Raw genomic sequence first — 17,429 nt, forward strand, 5'->3', positions numbered from 1 at the left:
TTCTTCCTACTGGAGCTGGCATTCTGAATTAGTAAGGTGTATATACAGCCACAGTATATCAGCCACATATTTCCAATCGTGAAATGAAATCCAGTTGAAAGCTGTGGAGATACACGAAGAGTGGGCATGTAAACTGCTCCAAGCTCAGACCTATGCAGGAGAGCTGGAATATGTTATCATGATTTAAAAGATCACACACAAAAGCTTTAATTCAGCGAGAGAGAGATGGAATTCAGTTTTATTATGTCCTCTCTGAAACTTCCATTTACACCATGGTCTCGTCTATCAAAGAGGAGGAGGAAAAAGCTCTGCCTTACACCATAGAACTCAAGTACTCATGTACTTGTTCGTTAGAGGCGGCGGGTATTTTTTTCTCCAGTTTTTTGGCTCCAAGAGATTACACTTTCAGTACCAGTGTAGTGAGGAACCACTGGCAAACTGCTGGAAATGTCTTCTGGATTAATCAGTGTACCATTTTATAAAGTGCTTCTGGAGTTAAAATCTGTCAAGCTGTCAAAAGTGTCCACACTTTTGCAACACAAAGGCTAAAAGAATCCCGATGGGTATGTCACTGAGTCCTTCCCAGCTGGGTCTCATTATTGGCACTGCCATTTTACCCGCCGAGGCGCTGGCCCTCACCCCAGGCGAAGCCTCCTGGCCGCTCTTCAGGTAGTGGATTATAATTTGGATCCTCATCTGGCGTATCAAAAACAGCCTTCCTAAAAGACAGGCAACAGATGTATCTTAGTCCCAGAGTCAACCTACGTTCTAAATATTGCAAAGTCAAAAAGATCCCACGGGGTTCCTACCAATGGACAAGCATTACATCTACCTACCAATGAGAGAGTTATCATATTTTGAAAGTATTCATAATTATTTCGTATTTACATTAGTTTTTACCTCCTTTACTAATTTTTACTACAAAAGCAAAACATGTTAATTGTAGAGAAAACAGGAACAATATAGGAACATCCTAAATCCCCAGAGATAATTATTGATGTTTTCATTACTCTTCCAGAACTTTTATATATGTACTTTTATAAGTTAGGTCATACTTCTTCTGTTTTATAACCTGATTTTCACTAAATTTATCATGAATGTCTACCCACAACCATTGACAGATGAATGGATAAGCAAAATAGTATATAGGTACAATGCAATATTATTCAACCTTAAAAAGAAATTCTGACACATGCCACACCATGGATGACCTTTCAAAACAGTACGCTAAGTGAAATAAGATAGTCACCAACGGACAAATGTTGAACGATTCCACTTCTATGAGGAACCTAGTGTAGTCAAACTCATAGAGTCAGAATGTAGAGTAGTGGTTGTCAAAGGCTGGGGGGAGGGAAAATGGGGAGTTACTGTTTAATGGGTACAGTTTCAGTTTGGCAAGATGAAAAGAGTTCTATGGATAGATGGTGGTGATAGAAGCACAATGTGAATGTACTTAATGCCACTGAACTATACACTTAAAATGCATAAGATGATAAATTCTATGCTATGTGTATTTTACAACAATCAAAAATTTTTTAAAATTAACAAGTTATTCCAAGAAAAATTACAGAACATAGGATGGGATAGTAAATGTCCAAAAACTTTAAAAATACTATTACGTGGTCATTCAAAATCTCCCTAAAGAATTAACCATTAAAGCAGCTTCCTCTATTTACATTTATATTTTTAGTTGTACTTCCCGACAGTTGATAAAATTAGAAATGTATCTGAAAACTTCTATTTTATATTGGGGTCAGGAAAAGCATCTATATTTCAATATGAGCTCCTTTAATTCTTATAAATTAACAATAAAAACAGACACATCAATAGAAAAAATACAGGGCTGATCAGGCAATTCAAAAAGGAAATCCAGGGGCCGGCCCGGTGGCTTAGATGGTTGGAGCTCCGTGCTTCTAAAACCAAAGGCTGCCAGTTCGATTCCCACATGGGCCAGTGGGCTCTCAACCACAAGGTTGCCCATTTAACTCTTCGAGTCCCACAAGGGATGGTGGGCGGTGTTCCCTGCAACTAAGATCGAACACGGCACCTTGAGCTGAGCTGCCTCCCAGATGGCTCAGTTGGTTGGAGCGTGTCCTCTCAACCACTAGGTTGCCGGTTCGACTCCTGCAAGGGATGGTGGGCTGTGCTCCCTGCAACTAGCAACAGCAACTGGACCTGGAACTGAGTTGCACCCTCCACAACTAAGACTGAAAGGACAAAAACTTGAAGCTGAACGGCACCCTCCACAACTAAGATTGAAAGGACAACAACTTGACTTGGAGAAAAAAAAAAGTCCTGGAAGTACACACTGTTCCCCAATAAAGTCCTGTTTCCTCCCCCACCCCCCAAAAAAAAATCTTAAAAAAAAATAAATCCAAATGGTCAGTAAACATGAAGATGTTTGCTCTCACAATAATTACAGGAAATCATGTTACAAACTAAGACCCTTTCTACTTCCCAAACATTAGATGGAGCAGGACAAAGTAGGTGTTATAGTAAAGTAGGTCTTATAGTAAAATAAGACCCGGTCTTATATTAAATTATGTATTATATATTATAATATCATTTTATATATATCATATCATATCATATCATATCATATTATAGACCGGGTCTTACATGTATTAATTTTTGCTCCAAAAGATGTATTAGAGCTGATTGTGCAGCTAGGTCTTATTTTCGGGGATATATGGTACTACTGGAATACTACTTAGCAAAAAAAAAACACAATTATTGATAATATGCAACAAAATAGATGGATTTCAAAAACATTATGTTGAATGAAAGAGGCTTTACACAGAGGAGTACACACATACTTATGATTCTACTCATAAAATTATAGAATGTGCAAAACTAATCTGTGGAAGAACAATTTCAGTATAGTGACTGTTTCTATATAAGGACTGACAGGAAAAGGGACATGAGGAAACCTTCTGGGTAATGGTAGTTTTCTTTATCTTGATAGGAGTTTGGGTATGCAACCTATGTAAGCTATGTGCATCTATGCAAGACCTTAGTTGACACATTTGAGATTCGTGTATACTATTGTATATAAATAGAGAACTCTAGTTAATGATATACACCTAGACAAAGTACCTAGACAATTAAGTATACGGGAATGGAAAGATGGATGGATAGATGTACAAAAAGCAAGAACAGTAAAATATTAATTGTAGAATCTATGTGGTGGGTAAATGATATTCACTGTACAATTTTTCCCACTTTCCTGTAAGTTTGGAAATTTCCATAATAAAATATTGGAGGAAGAGTAAAGAAAAAATCTAGAAAGAAGCATGTGGAATTGTATTAGATCCAGGAGTATCAGCATAAACCAGTGTTTTAAAAAATATACAGATCTAAAACTATAAATATAAATGTATAGCGTATACTCATATGCATACACGTAATTCCCTTGCTCTGTTTACCGAGAGGACCTGGGAACAGGAACACTCCAAAAACAATAAGCACATCCAGATCCTGGCTACAAATACTATTCTCCACTAAGAAAAAACTAGGGCTCCCTGAAGACATAGCATCAATGAGAGCACAAGATGAGCCTGGGATATCTTGTTGGGCCAGAAAGTAATAAAGTGCTGCTAACAACAGCAGCAACAAGATAGGAGCATGCTGGAAGCACTGAGAAGCCAGTTTGAAGGGGTTGCCATTGGCCAAATCTGAGACAATGCGAGCATCAAAACAAACAATAAGGGATTATAATCCACGAATAAGACATGAAACCATGAATTCATGCAGCTATAAATGAGTTGAAATTTTATAAGGAAAGGAATATTTACATAATCTTAAAGTACCTTCCCACAACGCAATGACAAAAGGAAAAACAGGAACTTTACAGTGGAGAAGCCTCACAGGCCTTCATTAAGTAAGCAAAGTGACTACAACCATTTTGACAAATTCAAAAAACTGAAATCCTGTGCTAACAGCCTGCAATTAGAAGAACGCAGTGTCACTTCTCTGATATTCCTGCTGAAGATGTAAAGCCTTGTGAGGGAACATTAGACAAACCCAAATTGAGAGACATTGTACAAAATGGGCCTACAATCTTCACAAATGTCAACATCATGAAAATCAAGAAAAAGACTAAGGAGCTGTTATAAACTGAAGGAGACTAATGAGATGTAACTAAATGTAACCCCTAAATCTGAACTGGATTCTTCTGCTATAAACGTTATAAAACGTTATTAGGACAATTGGCAAGTGTGAAATTGGGTTTGAGGATTAACACTTATTTCCTGATTTTGACCGTAGAAAAATGTCCATGATTATAGAAAATATACATTAAGGGGGGGTTATGGGGCATCAGATTGACAATTTAATTTGAAATACAAAGGCAAAAAAGGTCATCCGTACTGTTTGTAATTTTCTATAAGTTTGAAACTGTTTCAAAATTAAAAAAAAAAATACATAAAAACCAGAGAGACACCGTGTTATGGCTATCAAACTAGGAAAGAGTTAATACAATACCTCCCACGTTTGATGAGGATGTGGGGAAATGGCAGAAATTGCTAGTAGAAATGTAAACTTGAACATCATTCTGGATGGCAATTTGGCAATAAAATAGCAATTCCACTTCTAGGAATTTGTCCTTTGAAAATAATCACAGCTGTGTGCAAAGATTTTAGCTACAAGGATGTTCACCACTCCAATTATAGAAAGGAAAACCTACTATCAACGTCCATCAATAAGGGATTAGTAAAATTATACTATATTCATACCATGGGGTACCATGTAGCTGTTACAATTTTGTAGGACATTTACGATGGAAAAATGCTTATGACATATTACTTTAAAAGGTTATAAAAAACATTTTTTTAAAGTACACAGACAATTAAAGACTGAAGAATATGTATCAAAAAGTTAACAATGTTACACATAAGTGATGGGACTGAAGATTTTACTTCCATTTTGCTTCACTATTTTACAACCAACATTTTATAATAAAAATACACATTTTCTTCCTCAGGTGATCCTTTTTTAATGCAGTATATCCCAAGGACACAAAATGCTGAAGTAGAAAGAGGTCCTATACATCAAAGCGCTACCCCCAGGAAACATGAAGTGCAAAAAAGGAGAAAGGACTTGCTTAAAATCACATAGCTGGTCAGTGGAACAGCCTACACCTGGTTTCCAGCCCAAAGCTGTATTTCCACTCCACTGTTCATCTCTACCACCTCTGCAGAAGACCAGACATTCCACCGTTAAAAACTTTCCTCCGGTCGGTCAGCTTTGCCCATTTTGCTACTTCACCTCTCTAAACTCGGAGCTTTTGTGAAACCAGTAAGCTCCTCCCTGCGACAGGAGGTGCTAGGTTACCCGGGACAGCACCTTCCAAGTCAGCCTCAGACGTCCTGAGCCTATTTACCTGGCTCCTCCACAACTCTGGCACTGTCTGCTCCTACCCAATACAATTGCTCAACTGTACCCAGACTGCTCCATCTGCCTATATACTGACCTGCTGTGTGTGCCGGGAGCTACAGGAGTCTCAGGAAAGCACAGATCATTGACCCTGTCCCAGTTTATCTGCCCCAAACACATAACCTGGTATTAAATACTCACAAAATAGATGGTGTTTTCAGAATTCTTATTCCACCGGGCTGATTGGGAAATACATCTTCTAAGAAAAAATATATGTGTCCAACTGCAATACCTAGAGTCAACCAGAAATAAAGGAGAGGATTAAAATTTTGATTGCAGGTGAGTCTGCCAACATGAATTCCTTATATTTAGGAAGAAATGTCAATATAATTATTAACAAGTTGCGTACGGATCACGAGAATCTTCGTTTTTTTCTGAGCCATGCATTAAGGACAGATAATGAGAATTCTCGTTTTTACTGTTGACTCTTTACTTTGCATATTTTATTGAATTATTTGTAGAATAATTATTTATAGAATAATTTATTTGTAGAATCTATTATTTATAGAAAAATAATAAATGACATAGAAGCATTTACGCTTTAAAGAGTGCATTTTAAAGTAGTTTCTTTTAAAAACCTGCTGGAACAGAGGGGTATGAGGGATTTAAACCCTGCCGTACGCAACGTGTTAAAAGTTTAAAAACTAATATTGTAGTCTTTGAGCGTAGAACTATCACATAATCCCACAATAGCTATTATGTGAAGGCCAGTAAACTAAACATAAAAAACAGCGACAAAATAAGTTTGTAAGTAAAATAATAGAAAAAGTAGTGATAAGATTCTTACCCAAGAGGTCCACAATGATTGAGTTCCCCAACAACAAGGAAAAGCCCATGAGCACCCACGGTAGAAAGGGGGCCTGGAAATTAAGAAGGCCGAAGAAGTTCATGCGGACATATGGGTTCCTTCGGCTCCATACGTAGACAAGCATTATTGTAAAGGCCTGACCCAAGAAAACTAAGCTCACAAACAAACCAAATATCTAGCAGATGGTATTAAGGAAAATACCAGCGTTAAAAGTGAAATAGGGAAGAGGGGCAAGAGAACTAAGGATTGTGTTCTAACAAGTCTGAATTAGGAACATGGAGTATTAGTTACTTACATCTTTAGAAGAAAAGAGCCTGAAAATAATTTCCCAGAGCAATCAGGCAAAAATCTGCTTAGGCCAAATCATCTGGATGGTATCTATTTCAAAGCAATATTGTGCTTTCATGAAGTTCCTTCCTCTTTGGAAAATGTGTTATTTGGTCAATAATTGTATTAAATTCACTCACCCTTAGTACCTTTACAGAGGTAAATAAAGCCAGTAGGAGTAAAATCCATTTTGTCAGACAGGACTACATTCAAGTCTATTATACAGATGACAATTCTTTAAAAAAAAATAATAATTTACTAGTTTTGATAGTAAACAAATAAGTATCTTACCAACTTAGTTTAAAAGTGAAGTACACCCATTAATAATAATATATCTAAGATATGTAATAGTAACCCACCTGGGTTAAAAGTTCCTCTAACTTGCTCACAGTAGAAAAGCATCCTGTCCAATCTCTAGGCTTAGAAAGCTGTCACATAAAGTGTGCTGTAAAATAAATAGTACCCTGAAGCTAAAATCTGGAGGTCTACTTTTCTCTGTTTGTTCAGAGTATCCAATGAATTGTGGGAGACAGATGAAAAGCTTTAGGAAGAGACGTGATGTTCTTTAACATTGTTCTCTATTTGTTCTATTTATTAAAGGATACAGTCATTAAGAATCCACCAAAAAGGAACATAAATACAAAGTCTGCTGTCCGACCTCGGAAAGAGCCTTCTTCTAGCATTCGACAGTAACGGTATCTTAAGTTCCAAGTTAAGAAAATGTTAAACACATAAACATGAAGAAAGTAAAATTTAATGTATCACTTAAGTACACTTGGATTCCATGTTATTTGCAAGAAGTCAAGTCTTCGTTTCTGTAAGAACATTTATGAGTGGCAGGATGATTACTTGTCTTTTACCAGGCATTTTAGACTAGCTCCATATTTAACAAAAACTGTTCCTGAAGGGGGAACTAAGCCAAATGCTGCATAATATTGCTATTAAACCTTTTAAACCAGTCATCTATTAAACCTTTTCAGATTTGTATCATCTTTTCCATGTTCAACCACACCACAATCTACATCACCCTTGCTTTTTCACAACGTAACTTGGAAGAAATCCCCATGAAGAAACCTTGTGTGATAACCTAGTTTTTCAGACCAGGGAGATTAAGCATTCCTATACCTCAGTCAATGAAGATGCATTACAATGAAAAAATTTAGTTATTAGAAACTTACCAGAATGATCTACCATAGAGGAGACACAGGAATCCACGCTAGGGCAGGAATCCTGTAACCCCTAAGTGGCCCTCTGTCTACTGCAGATGACCTCAGCTGTGACTGCCCTCTTAATCCAGAGGGGCAGGGTGGAGGAGAAAGCTCTGCTCAGTGGCCCCAATTATCCTATGACCAGAGCACAACTCTTCCTCTCTTTCAATGACCTGGAACGTGGCAAGCCCGGCAGACATTACGGCACTGTCTTTTCAGCCAGGAGAACCAGCAACTAAGATACAAGGAAATCTCAAGTTCTCCATTCCTCATGAACCCACTCCCAACCCTCTATCAAAACTCTGTTAATTATTACTGTACTCAGATTGTGTTTTATTACTTGGTATCTAATGAGGCAGAAAAAAATTAACAAAAGTGAACCTGGGGCTGGACCTGTGGCTCAGGTGGTTGGAGAGCCTATGCCGAGGTCGCCAGTTCAATTCCCACATGGACCAGGGAGCTGCGCCCTCTATAGCTAAGATTGTGAACAATAGCTCTCCCTGGAGCTGGGCTGCCATGAGCAGCCAGAGGTTGGCATAAGCTGGCATGAGCTGCCATGGGCTGCCATGGGCTGCTGAGTGCTGCCACGGGCTACCATATGCCGCCATAAGCGGCTGGTGGCCAGTTTGAGTCGCCGGCAGCCAGCGTGAGCCACCGGCAGCTGGCAAGAGCTGCTGTGAGCAACCGACTGACAACTGGCAACCGACTGCCTCAGCCGGGGGGAAAGCAAGGCTCATAACACCAGCATGGGCCTGGGAGCTGTGTCCTACACAACGAGCCTGAGAAACAATGGCTTGAACCGGAGTGGGGGGGAGGGAGGCAGAAGAGGAGGGCAAAAAAAAAGTGAACCTGAAGGGGGACTGCCCAGGCCTGAACCCCCTCCCCAGGAACCTTCCAGGCTCATCCTCTAGAAATAAATCAAAATGTCCAAACACTCTCCTAAAAAGAGGAGATAAGACCCAACTGGTATTAACTGGTTCTTCACACATGCGCAAACTGTTAAAACCTATTCGTTACTAGAACTCTAGCCTCATTATAACACAATTAAAATAAAATGAACATTAAGGTTTGGCACCCCAGTGGGTTTTTCTGTATGCATTCTGGGTACAGAGCATGTGCGGAAAGAAACTAGTTACATATCCAACATATGTCAATCAAATGATCTTAGTATATAACTCACATCTCCTGCTGTAAGAGAATTTACCCACCCTTTCCTATATAAGAAAAAGCTAACCTAAAGTTAGGTGCAGTTGTCTGCCCCGGCAATTTCTATGTCAGCATCTTTCTTCTTGAATAAACTTACTTCCCCGCTCTCCTCATTTCAGGCTGAGTCTGAATTTTTTCACCTTTTGCAAATGACCAGGGGTTAATTCCAATGACACAACAGTATCTGCTGACGTTATTTTATAATTATGCCTCAATTAAATCACTCCTCTCCCTTGATCAGATTTGCAAGTGACTTGTGGGCAGAAATGTAATCATTTGATGGTTAAATACCACCCATTTGAATGCACAGTGACCTATAAACACCCTCAAAACATTACTATTTGACCAACTAACTACTCTGTGTACTACTGAGCCAGTACTAGAAGTTACAGCTAAGTTTGAACTTAACATATTTCCTAAGTAAACCTAGTTTTTACGCAAACCCCACTTAATAAAGGATACAGAAAAATCATGTTAAATAAAAAATTGAATCCAACTGGCCCAAAAAATAAGAAATTGGTGATTAGCCTCCATATCTGTTAAAAGAAAAACAATCAAGAGAAAGATAAATTAAGTAAAATATACCAGGAAACATTTCCATATTAAAAGACATACCCTATGACTACAATGGCTGAAAGGCCATGGATACATGATACTATGTTCTGAACCAAAAAGCGGGGCACACAATCTGACACTGATTTTTGTGCTGCTTCTAGTTGAAAGTCTGAATCATAAAGTCAGACCTGAAATTTGTAAGGATAATAAGACAGAAAACTTGAGATTGTGATTGTCTTTTTAAAAAGCCCACCCTGTATATATGGTCAGGCAAATTATGAAAAACATTTAATGGAAAGACTTGGTTAATTTGAATAGAAAACAATGCTTTCATATACATAGTATCATAATGTAATGACTAGTCTTGATAACCAAGAAAAACTCTAGGGAATCTAATATAAATCACAAAGAAATGTTTCTATATTAGGCAGTCCAAAACATCCAGAGTAAAGAGTAATTTTAAAGTGCATACTCAAGTTCTAGTCTGAACAAATAGCCAACTCCCTATAAGACCTAATGCTCTAATAATTATAGTCTAATTGACAGATATAAGGACACTAATTTTCTTATATGAAACCCTGATACAGACTTCCCTACCCAATCCTCCACACCCACAATGAAAACATCTACTCACAAAGGGAGAGAGAGCACTTAACATTTTAAAGTGTTTTAACATATTCTATTATCTTAATCCTGTGCCACCCCCTCCCCCATTTCACATACAAAGAAAGAGACTTGAATACTTTTTAAAATGGCTTGCCCGAGGACACAAGGGCTTATAAAGGAGGACTCTGAACTCACACCTAGAATTCCTAACTCCTAAAGCAAATATACGGTATCAAGCCAAGCAAGCATTAACTTAGAAGCAATGCTTAGATGGAGATACAGCTCCCAGGAAAGCCCATGTGAGTATTAAAGGAAGAAGAGAGTGACAAGAGTCCACAGGGCTGCTTTATGCATCATTAGTAACAACTGAAGTTGAAACAATTCAGTTCTACATACTAACTTAACTGCATCCAGGGTTTTAGAACCCTCAACCTAGAGAGGAGACAAGCATATAAATAAGTGCAAGTATGAGATGAGAGATACTCTAAAAGGGTTATTTACAGATATCCTAGGGACACAAAGGAGAATGAATCTGAGGTTACACAAAAGCTGTGTCTTGAAAGGCAAGCTGGAATTCAATGGGTATAAAGTGAATGAAACACATCTGAGACAGGGAATAGCATGTATAGAGGCAGAATTACTGGCTTTTGGGTCTCTCTCCCACTCCAACTATAACCTATATGCACATTCTGGAGCAGTATATCTCTCTTTTAGCATTCTAATTACTGGAAAGGACTATCTCCCACTGTAATCTAATAAATATGGCACGTTGTTTTAGATGTCGGTCTTTTGGAGTTTGGAAGATGGATCAATTTAAGGACATCCTGTGAGATTTTCCCTGGGCAGCTAGCTGGTTAGTCTCTCAAATACAATATTAACTCTGAACTATTGATTCCTAAATATAGGAACTGGACACATCAAATCAAAACCATGCAGAGAACTTTAAAAATAAGAGATTTTTAATTACCTACCTTTGGTGAATCTGATTTGGTACATGATGAGGAACTTGAGAATCTCCCAATTAGGCTGCAGAACCACTGCTCTATACCCCCCACAATAAGACTTATAATCAAATATTCCCACTGATATACTTCTTGAGATAGTATATGGCAGGACTTGCTACTAAAAAGAAAAAAAAAGTTTAAAAACTGAAATAATCATAGTTATGATGGATCACTTACTTGAAAGTGTTTAAAGATTAATTCAGGATTGAAGTACAGCTGAAACGGTGTGATCAATTCCAACTGCTGAAATAGAAAAAGAGCTCTTTAAAGCAAATCGATCAAGAAACAAAACTGCATCATTTATAACAAAGGATCAGTAGGCCTAGCAATTTCCAACTCTCAGTCACTTAGACTGAATCCTTTAAGGCAGGAGGAAGAGGATGGTAAAGAATTCTCTAGAACTGGTACAATTCTTTGTATCCCCAAAACCTAACACAGAATAAGTTTGTTTTACATTGCAGTAGTTGAAGCTGACACGAAGGCATGGGAGCTACGTGGTGTTCCAGGTGGTGTTATCTTAGATACAGGACAAGTAAAGGACAGCTGCCATGAATCTGCCCATCACATAGGCACCACCTGAAACACCTGTGTGAAGCAATGCAACTCACTCAAAAGAACCGAGACTCGAGGCCCTGCCGCCGTCTGGCCTGGGTCACTCCAGCCAACCTCTATATCTGCACTCTCTTTATTTCAAAACTCTTCCCTCTCGACAACTTCCAGCTTTCTATCCTCAATATCCAAGCTTCTCCACTAACCAGACTTTTCTCCCATTAGTCACCGCGATACCACTTGGCCATTGCCAGAGTTCTCAGGCATGTTTTCTGGGTGGGCGGCTCCCGCAGCCCAGACTTGCTGTAAGTCCGGCCTTCATCTCTCAAAAACGGATGTGCAGTCCTGATCCTCCGCCAATCATGCAACAGCACTCCCTTCTTGGGTCACTAGATAAGCACTCTCGGGGCCATTTCGAACCCGAGAGTGAGCCCTGTCCATCTCCACGCACCCCGAGACCAACCCATCTGGGCTTCCCCGAGGCCCAAACCCCAGTTTCCTGAGGACCCGGTCATATCCAGCCCGGAGAATGAGAAGCTGGCGCTGCAGCTGCTCACCACAGCGGCGGTGGTAAGGACGCAGGCGGTGGTGTAGGCGCGGCTAACCGGTGGGATTTGCAGGTACTCCAGCCGGAGGCTCTGGTACGCCATCTTCCCCACCGCCACCTGCCCCCCCCCTCCGACTTCCCCTTCCGCCAGTCAGTCCAAGCGGCGAGGCGGGATCAAAGCGGAGCCCTCGTTGGCCTGCCCGCTGATGTCCAATCAGCGCCGCGCAATCGGCCAGCCACCAATCGCTAGAGCCCTAAGGAAAGCCATTCACCAATCACGAGTTGCGTCTCCGCGGCGTCCCAGCTTTGCTTCTCCAGCCACCAGCGTCGGGAGAAGAGAGTAAATACCCGTTTCTTTCGCCAATCCCCGAGGGCCACAGCTAGCTTGCCCGCCCGGCCCCTGTCTGTCCCCAATCTAGGTGGCCCATTCCCGACGGGACAGCCAGCCAATCAGGAGCGGGATAGCATCCCGCCTTTGCTCTCGTTCGCCGAGGCAGGCGTCCGTCGGATTTTTGGGGAGCCAGCAGTGCCACCGATCTCCGGCAGCAAGAGGTGGTTTAAAGGAGGTGGCGGGAAGCCGGTGTTTGATAAAATTCGTCACCCTTATGGTCGCTTCGGTAAGTGCCACGGGCTGCATTTTCTGAGAGGAGGAGAGGGAAGGAGTGGCACTGGGTTAGGCATCTTCGCGGGGCGCTGGAGCAGCGTAGCCGGCCGGCTTCCAACCCAAAAGTCCCGACATGCCCTGGGGTCGCGGCGCGGGAGGGGCTGGTCCTCCGGCCGGAAGCAAGTCCTGCGGGCGGTTTCTGGAGTTCAGTCAACTCAGCTCACCGAGGTGTCCTGGACGCCTCCCGCCGTTTACTCTGCAAATATTGATTTAGCTACCCTTATCCTGCCCTCTGGAACTCTAGGGCTAGCTGAGAAGGTGAGACAGGCCCGTGATAATATCCTAAAGTAGAATTCGGTCAGTGCCGGAAGACAAGTCCTGATGGGGATTCAAAGGAGGGGGTGCGTCACCAGGGCAGTGTATTTAAGCTGACCCTTGAAGGCTATTTGGCCCCGGCATCCTTCTTTGAGGGAAAAACGTAACAGGGAAAGAAAATAGCTCGGTCTGGTTGGAACAAGGAGCAATCAGATTTTGACAGGCAGTGTAAAGAATGTCATAGTTAATCAGGTGAGTTATAAGGAAGCACTAAAGGTTGTTAGAACAGGGAGTAACCATCAAGACTGGTAGCATATATAAGGAAGGAACCAAGTAAAAGTGGTTTTTAAAAGGTATGAATGAGTAATTCAGAGGACAAATCTGAAGCGCTAACATGTATGTAGTGGTAATTCTACTGGTAATCAAAAACGCACATTAAAATACTTTTTGCCTGCTCCCCAGATATTACCCCTACAACCGGTTGATAAACCAATGCTGCGTGTACTGCTTACCCTGGTCAGGGAGGATAACAGGCCTGACAGAACTTTGGCAGTGTCACAAAGGGAAGACAGGCAAGATCAGCATTTTTTGAAAATTGCAAGTTTGGTTTATGGTGGGTGGATCTTTCGATTTGGGGGCAGGATTAGGATTGGGTGGGGAATCGTGAAATAACAGTGCAGGATTGGTAGAAACAGCTGAGGCAAAGATTTTTGAGGCAAGTGTTTCAGGAACTTTAGGATACAAATTGATGCTTCCCATTGAGGAGCTGATCCATCTTTTGGGGAGTTCAAACCATTAGAAGCGTGAAACTATTATTTTGGCCTCCTGGAATAGTAGTCATGCTAATGTAAACAGTAAGTTGTTTGTTGGGGGTGGGGGGTTTAGATAGTTTCAGTCCTCAGTGTCCAGCCTGTGTGTAGGGCTGGATGGTTTTGGTTTTCAAAAAACAACACTGTAAAACAATTGTATATTTACCAGATTGGCAAAAATTAGAGTGTTGAATAATATCAAGTGTTGGCGAAGATATGAGAAATGTTCATATACTGCAAGTGGGAATGTAAACCAGCCTAGGAACTCTCTGCCCCAGCAAAATGTTCTGGAGGATGTTTTGGCAGTATTTAGTGAAATTATGTATCAATAAGTTCTATGGCTCAGCAGTTACTTGCCTATGTAAATATCTTGCGAGTCTCTAAGGAGACATTACAGGAGAGTATTTATTACAACATTATTTCTGGTAGTAAGATGCTGAAAGCAAACTAGGTGTCTGTCACAAGGAGAATGAGACATCAAGTGTGGTATATGAATATGATAAAATTGATGGAATACTTAATTCAGAACCAATGAAGTAAACTTAAGTATAATAGTAACATGAAATAAGTGCGAACATGAAAATGTAAACATATATATAGAAAACTTTTTCAAGAATATATATCTAAAACTTATTAAAAATCAATTAAAACTAAAGTTGAATTGAAAAAGCATATGTTAAAAACATTAGAGTAGGTTCCTGTGGGAGGTGAAATGTGGAAAAGAATAAAATGAGTAAGAGAAGACCTAGCATGAACCAAAAATAGAGTGCCATGAAATAGGACGTTATTATCAGCTCAGTTATGCACATGTGAGGTCCTTCAAAAGGACTATGTGATTGGTCAGGTTCAGAGGATGAAGGCCCTTGTAAGCCATTTGGAAGAGTTTGATCTTGATCCTGAAAGCATAGGGCAGTGTTGAGGAAATAAAACTCCTGCCAACCCAAAGAATCCTCTCCACAGGACATAGAAAAGAAAGCAGTTTTTAAATAAATAGTCATATCCAGATTACAACACATTGTAGGAATCTGAGTGAGATAACAAAGACAAAGAAATTCTGCCCTGTTTATACAGCCATACAGTTACAACCATTCTGTTTTTAGCCGTTACATATGTAAATTCTTAAGATTAATGACACTTTTGTCTTTCCATAAAAAGATTTGACTCTACCATTTGCTTCAAATTCTTTCATAAAGTTCATCCTAAATTCACCTGGTAATTGAAGTAGCCATTTATTTTAGCTAATTGCCTTTATCTGAAGGAATAATAACACTTCTCTTATTTCTATGACAAACATGTGGTTATAGCTCAGGAAAAGGTGCCTAGGTTAAACTCCCACAGTGACAAGGAAATAGGAGTGCTATTTTCCTGAATGTTTACATGCTAAAGGAATGACTCCTATGCCCTTAAAAACATGTTGAGGTTGTAAAGCTGACAAGAGGTTTGCTCAACTTCTAACTGGGATTTTTTCCAAATGGCTAGATTGGAAGGACAGGGAGTTGAGAACATTGGCAAGGAAGTGGTTGAAGTGAATCTTGTAGCCTAAAATGGATAGGGAAGGACGTGAAATGGGACAGACTGAGCACAAGGAAGAGAGGATCAGAGGGCCGCCAGTCTTGATGATTAAGGCATAGTGTAAGTATGTGAATGAGAGTTGGAAGAGTAGCGTAGGAAATTGTCAAAAAATAGGGGCAGTTGGGGAAAGAAGTTACAAATATCAAGAGTCAGGTGTCTTAAAGTGAAGGTGAAGCCATTGAAACTCATGAAACTGAGTCTCTAGGATGCTGGTTAGGTCATCTGTCTAAATTCAAACATTGTCTAGGAAAACAGACTTCAGAAGATTGAGCCATAGGCCAGAGTCCTGGGTAAATGAGAGGTGAGGGGGGACTTATTCTTTGGATGAGATCGAATGAGAAAAAGGTTGAGTGGGTGGCGTCTTTATTAACCAGTCACTCCTCTGTGGGACAGCCAACACAGAGTGGGTGCTCTTGCCCATGAGGCAGTTTATAACTAGTGGAAACAATGAGGAAGGGGATAGGGAAGTTGTAGGCTGATGGAAAGAGCCTCAAGAGAGGCAAGGGTTTGTATCCTATTGTGGATGAGTGAGGCTGGAAGTGACATTGCGTATCAAGGAACACAAACTTATTTTTTGTTTGCTTTCTTTTTTCTATCTGTAATGTGATATGTTACTTTCCTCAGATGGTTGTCTTTTATCCAAGGGATTTTTTTTTTTTACATTTGCAGATTGTTCACAATCAAAATTAACATAGCAAAATAAGCCAAGATGTCTGTCGATCCAATGACCTATGAGACCCAGTTCTTTGGCTTCACACCACAAACTTGCATGCTCAGGATCTACATTGCATTTCAAGACTACCTGTTTGAAGTGATGCAGGCTGTTGAACAGGTTATTCTGAAGAAGCTGGATGGCATCCCAAACTCTGAGATTAGCCCAGTCCAGATTCGTAAATGCACGGAGAAGTTTCTTTCCTTCATGAAAGGGCGTTTTGATAACCTTTTTGTCAAAATGGAGCAGCTGTTTTTACAGTGGATTTTGCGTATTCCCCCAAACATCTTGCTTCCAGAAGATAAATCTCAGGAGATGCATCCTTGTAGTGAGGAAGAATTCCAGCTTCTCCAAAAAGAAATTGAACAGTTACAGGAGAAGTATAAGGCTGAGTTATGCACTAAACAGGCCCTTCTTGCAGAATTAGAAGAGCAAAAAATTGTTCAGGCCAAACTCAAACAGACATTGGCTTTGTTTGATGAGCTTGAAAATGTTGGCAGAGATCATGGAACTAGTGATTTTAGGGAGAGCTTGGTGTTCCTGGTCCAGAACTCCAGAAAACTACAGAATATTAGAGACAATGTGGAAAAGGAAAGCAAAAGACTGAAAGTATCTTAATTTCTAAAGAGTAAAAGGAGCCTGTCAAAAGTACAATGACTGTGGGATTTATATCAATGACTATTCTTAATTTAGTGAACTGTATATTTTATTGGATTTTCTTTGTTTACTCTTTCTTGTATTTGCACATCTTCCTGTTTTTTGGTTCACTCTTCTTATATCTGTGTACTACCCCAAACTAATCTTTGAAGCATCTATTCCTTACCAGCTTCTAATAGGTGGGAAGGGATTCTTGATTCAATAACGACTCATTTTGGAGCATGATTGAAGAAATAAAGCTTTCCCTGGCTAGTCAAAGATATTTGTAAAAGTTGTACCTTCGTCATGAGTCCTTTGTAACCTTGATTCTTTTGACTTATTCTTTGGATGAGATCGAATGAGAAAAGGTTGAGTGGGTGGCTTCTTTATTAACCAGTTACTACTCTGTGGGACAGCCAACACAGAGTGTGTGCTCTTGCCCATGAGGAGTTTATAACTAGTGGAAAGAAGCAGGTAGCAGAAAAAGTACAGAAGAAAGAAGTTGTTTTGTTTCTAAAATAAATCCTTTTTTTGACCA

The 17,429-nt window shown here is 40.1% G+C and overlaps 2 protein-coding genes across 6 annotated transcripts; one reads left to right on the forward strand and one right to left on the reverse strand.

The window, feature by feature from the left end:
* Positions 1-205: 205 nt before the first annotated feature.
* Positions 206-12,408, reverse strand: DERL2 (derlin 2). 2 transcript variants are annotated; one of them, XM_019718108.2, is made up of 7 exons: positions 12,254-12,408; positions 11,325-11,390; positions 9,445-9,518; positions 7,174-7,267; positions 6,221-6,416; positions 5,575-5,665; positions 206-719 (listed from the first exon to the last, which is right to left on the reverse strand). In XM_019718108.2, the coding sequence occupies exons 1-7, from the start codon at positions 12,344-12,346 to the stop codon at positions 614-616; spliced, it is 720 nt and encodes a 239-aa protein (XP_019573667.1). In that variant the 5' UTR covers positions 12,347-12,408; the 3' UTR covers positions 206-613. The 2 variants fall into 2 exon arrangements, with proteins under 2 accessions (XP_019573667.1, XP_019573668.1); XM_019718109.2 differs by having other exon boundaries at positions 11,325-11,387; positions 12,254-12,398.
* Positions 12,409-12,513: 105 nt separating this feature from the next.
* On the forward strand, positions 12,514-17,170 carry MIS12 (MIS12 kinetochore complex component). 4 transcript variants are annotated; one of them, XM_019718110.2, is made up of 2 exons: positions 12,514-12,860; positions 16,213-17,170. In XM_019718110.2, the coding sequence occupies exon 2, from the start codon at positions 16,253-16,255 to the stop codon at positions 16,871-16,873; it is 621 nt and encodes a 206-aa protein (XP_019573669.1). In that variant the 5' UTR covers positions 12,514-12,860; positions 16,213-16,252; the 3' UTR covers positions 16,874-17,170. The 4 variants fall into 4 exon arrangements, with proteins under 4 accessions (XP_019573669.1, XP_019573670.1, XP_019573671.1 ...); XM_019718111.2 differs by lacking the exon at positions 12,514-12,860 and adding an exon at positions 13,008-13,165; XM_019718112.2 differs by lacking the exon at positions 12,514-12,860 and adding an exon at positions 13,210-13,414.
* Positions 17,171-17,429: the final 259 nt, after the last annotated feature.

This window comes from Rhinolophus sinicus, linkage group LG15 (genome assembly GCF_036562045.2).
Source record: "Rhinolophus sinicus isolate RSC01 linkage group LG15, ASM3656204v1, whole genome shotgun sequence".
Taxonomy (NCBI): Eukaryota; Metazoa; Chordata; class Mammalia; order Chiroptera; family Rhinolophidae; genus Rhinolophus; species Rhinolophus sinicus.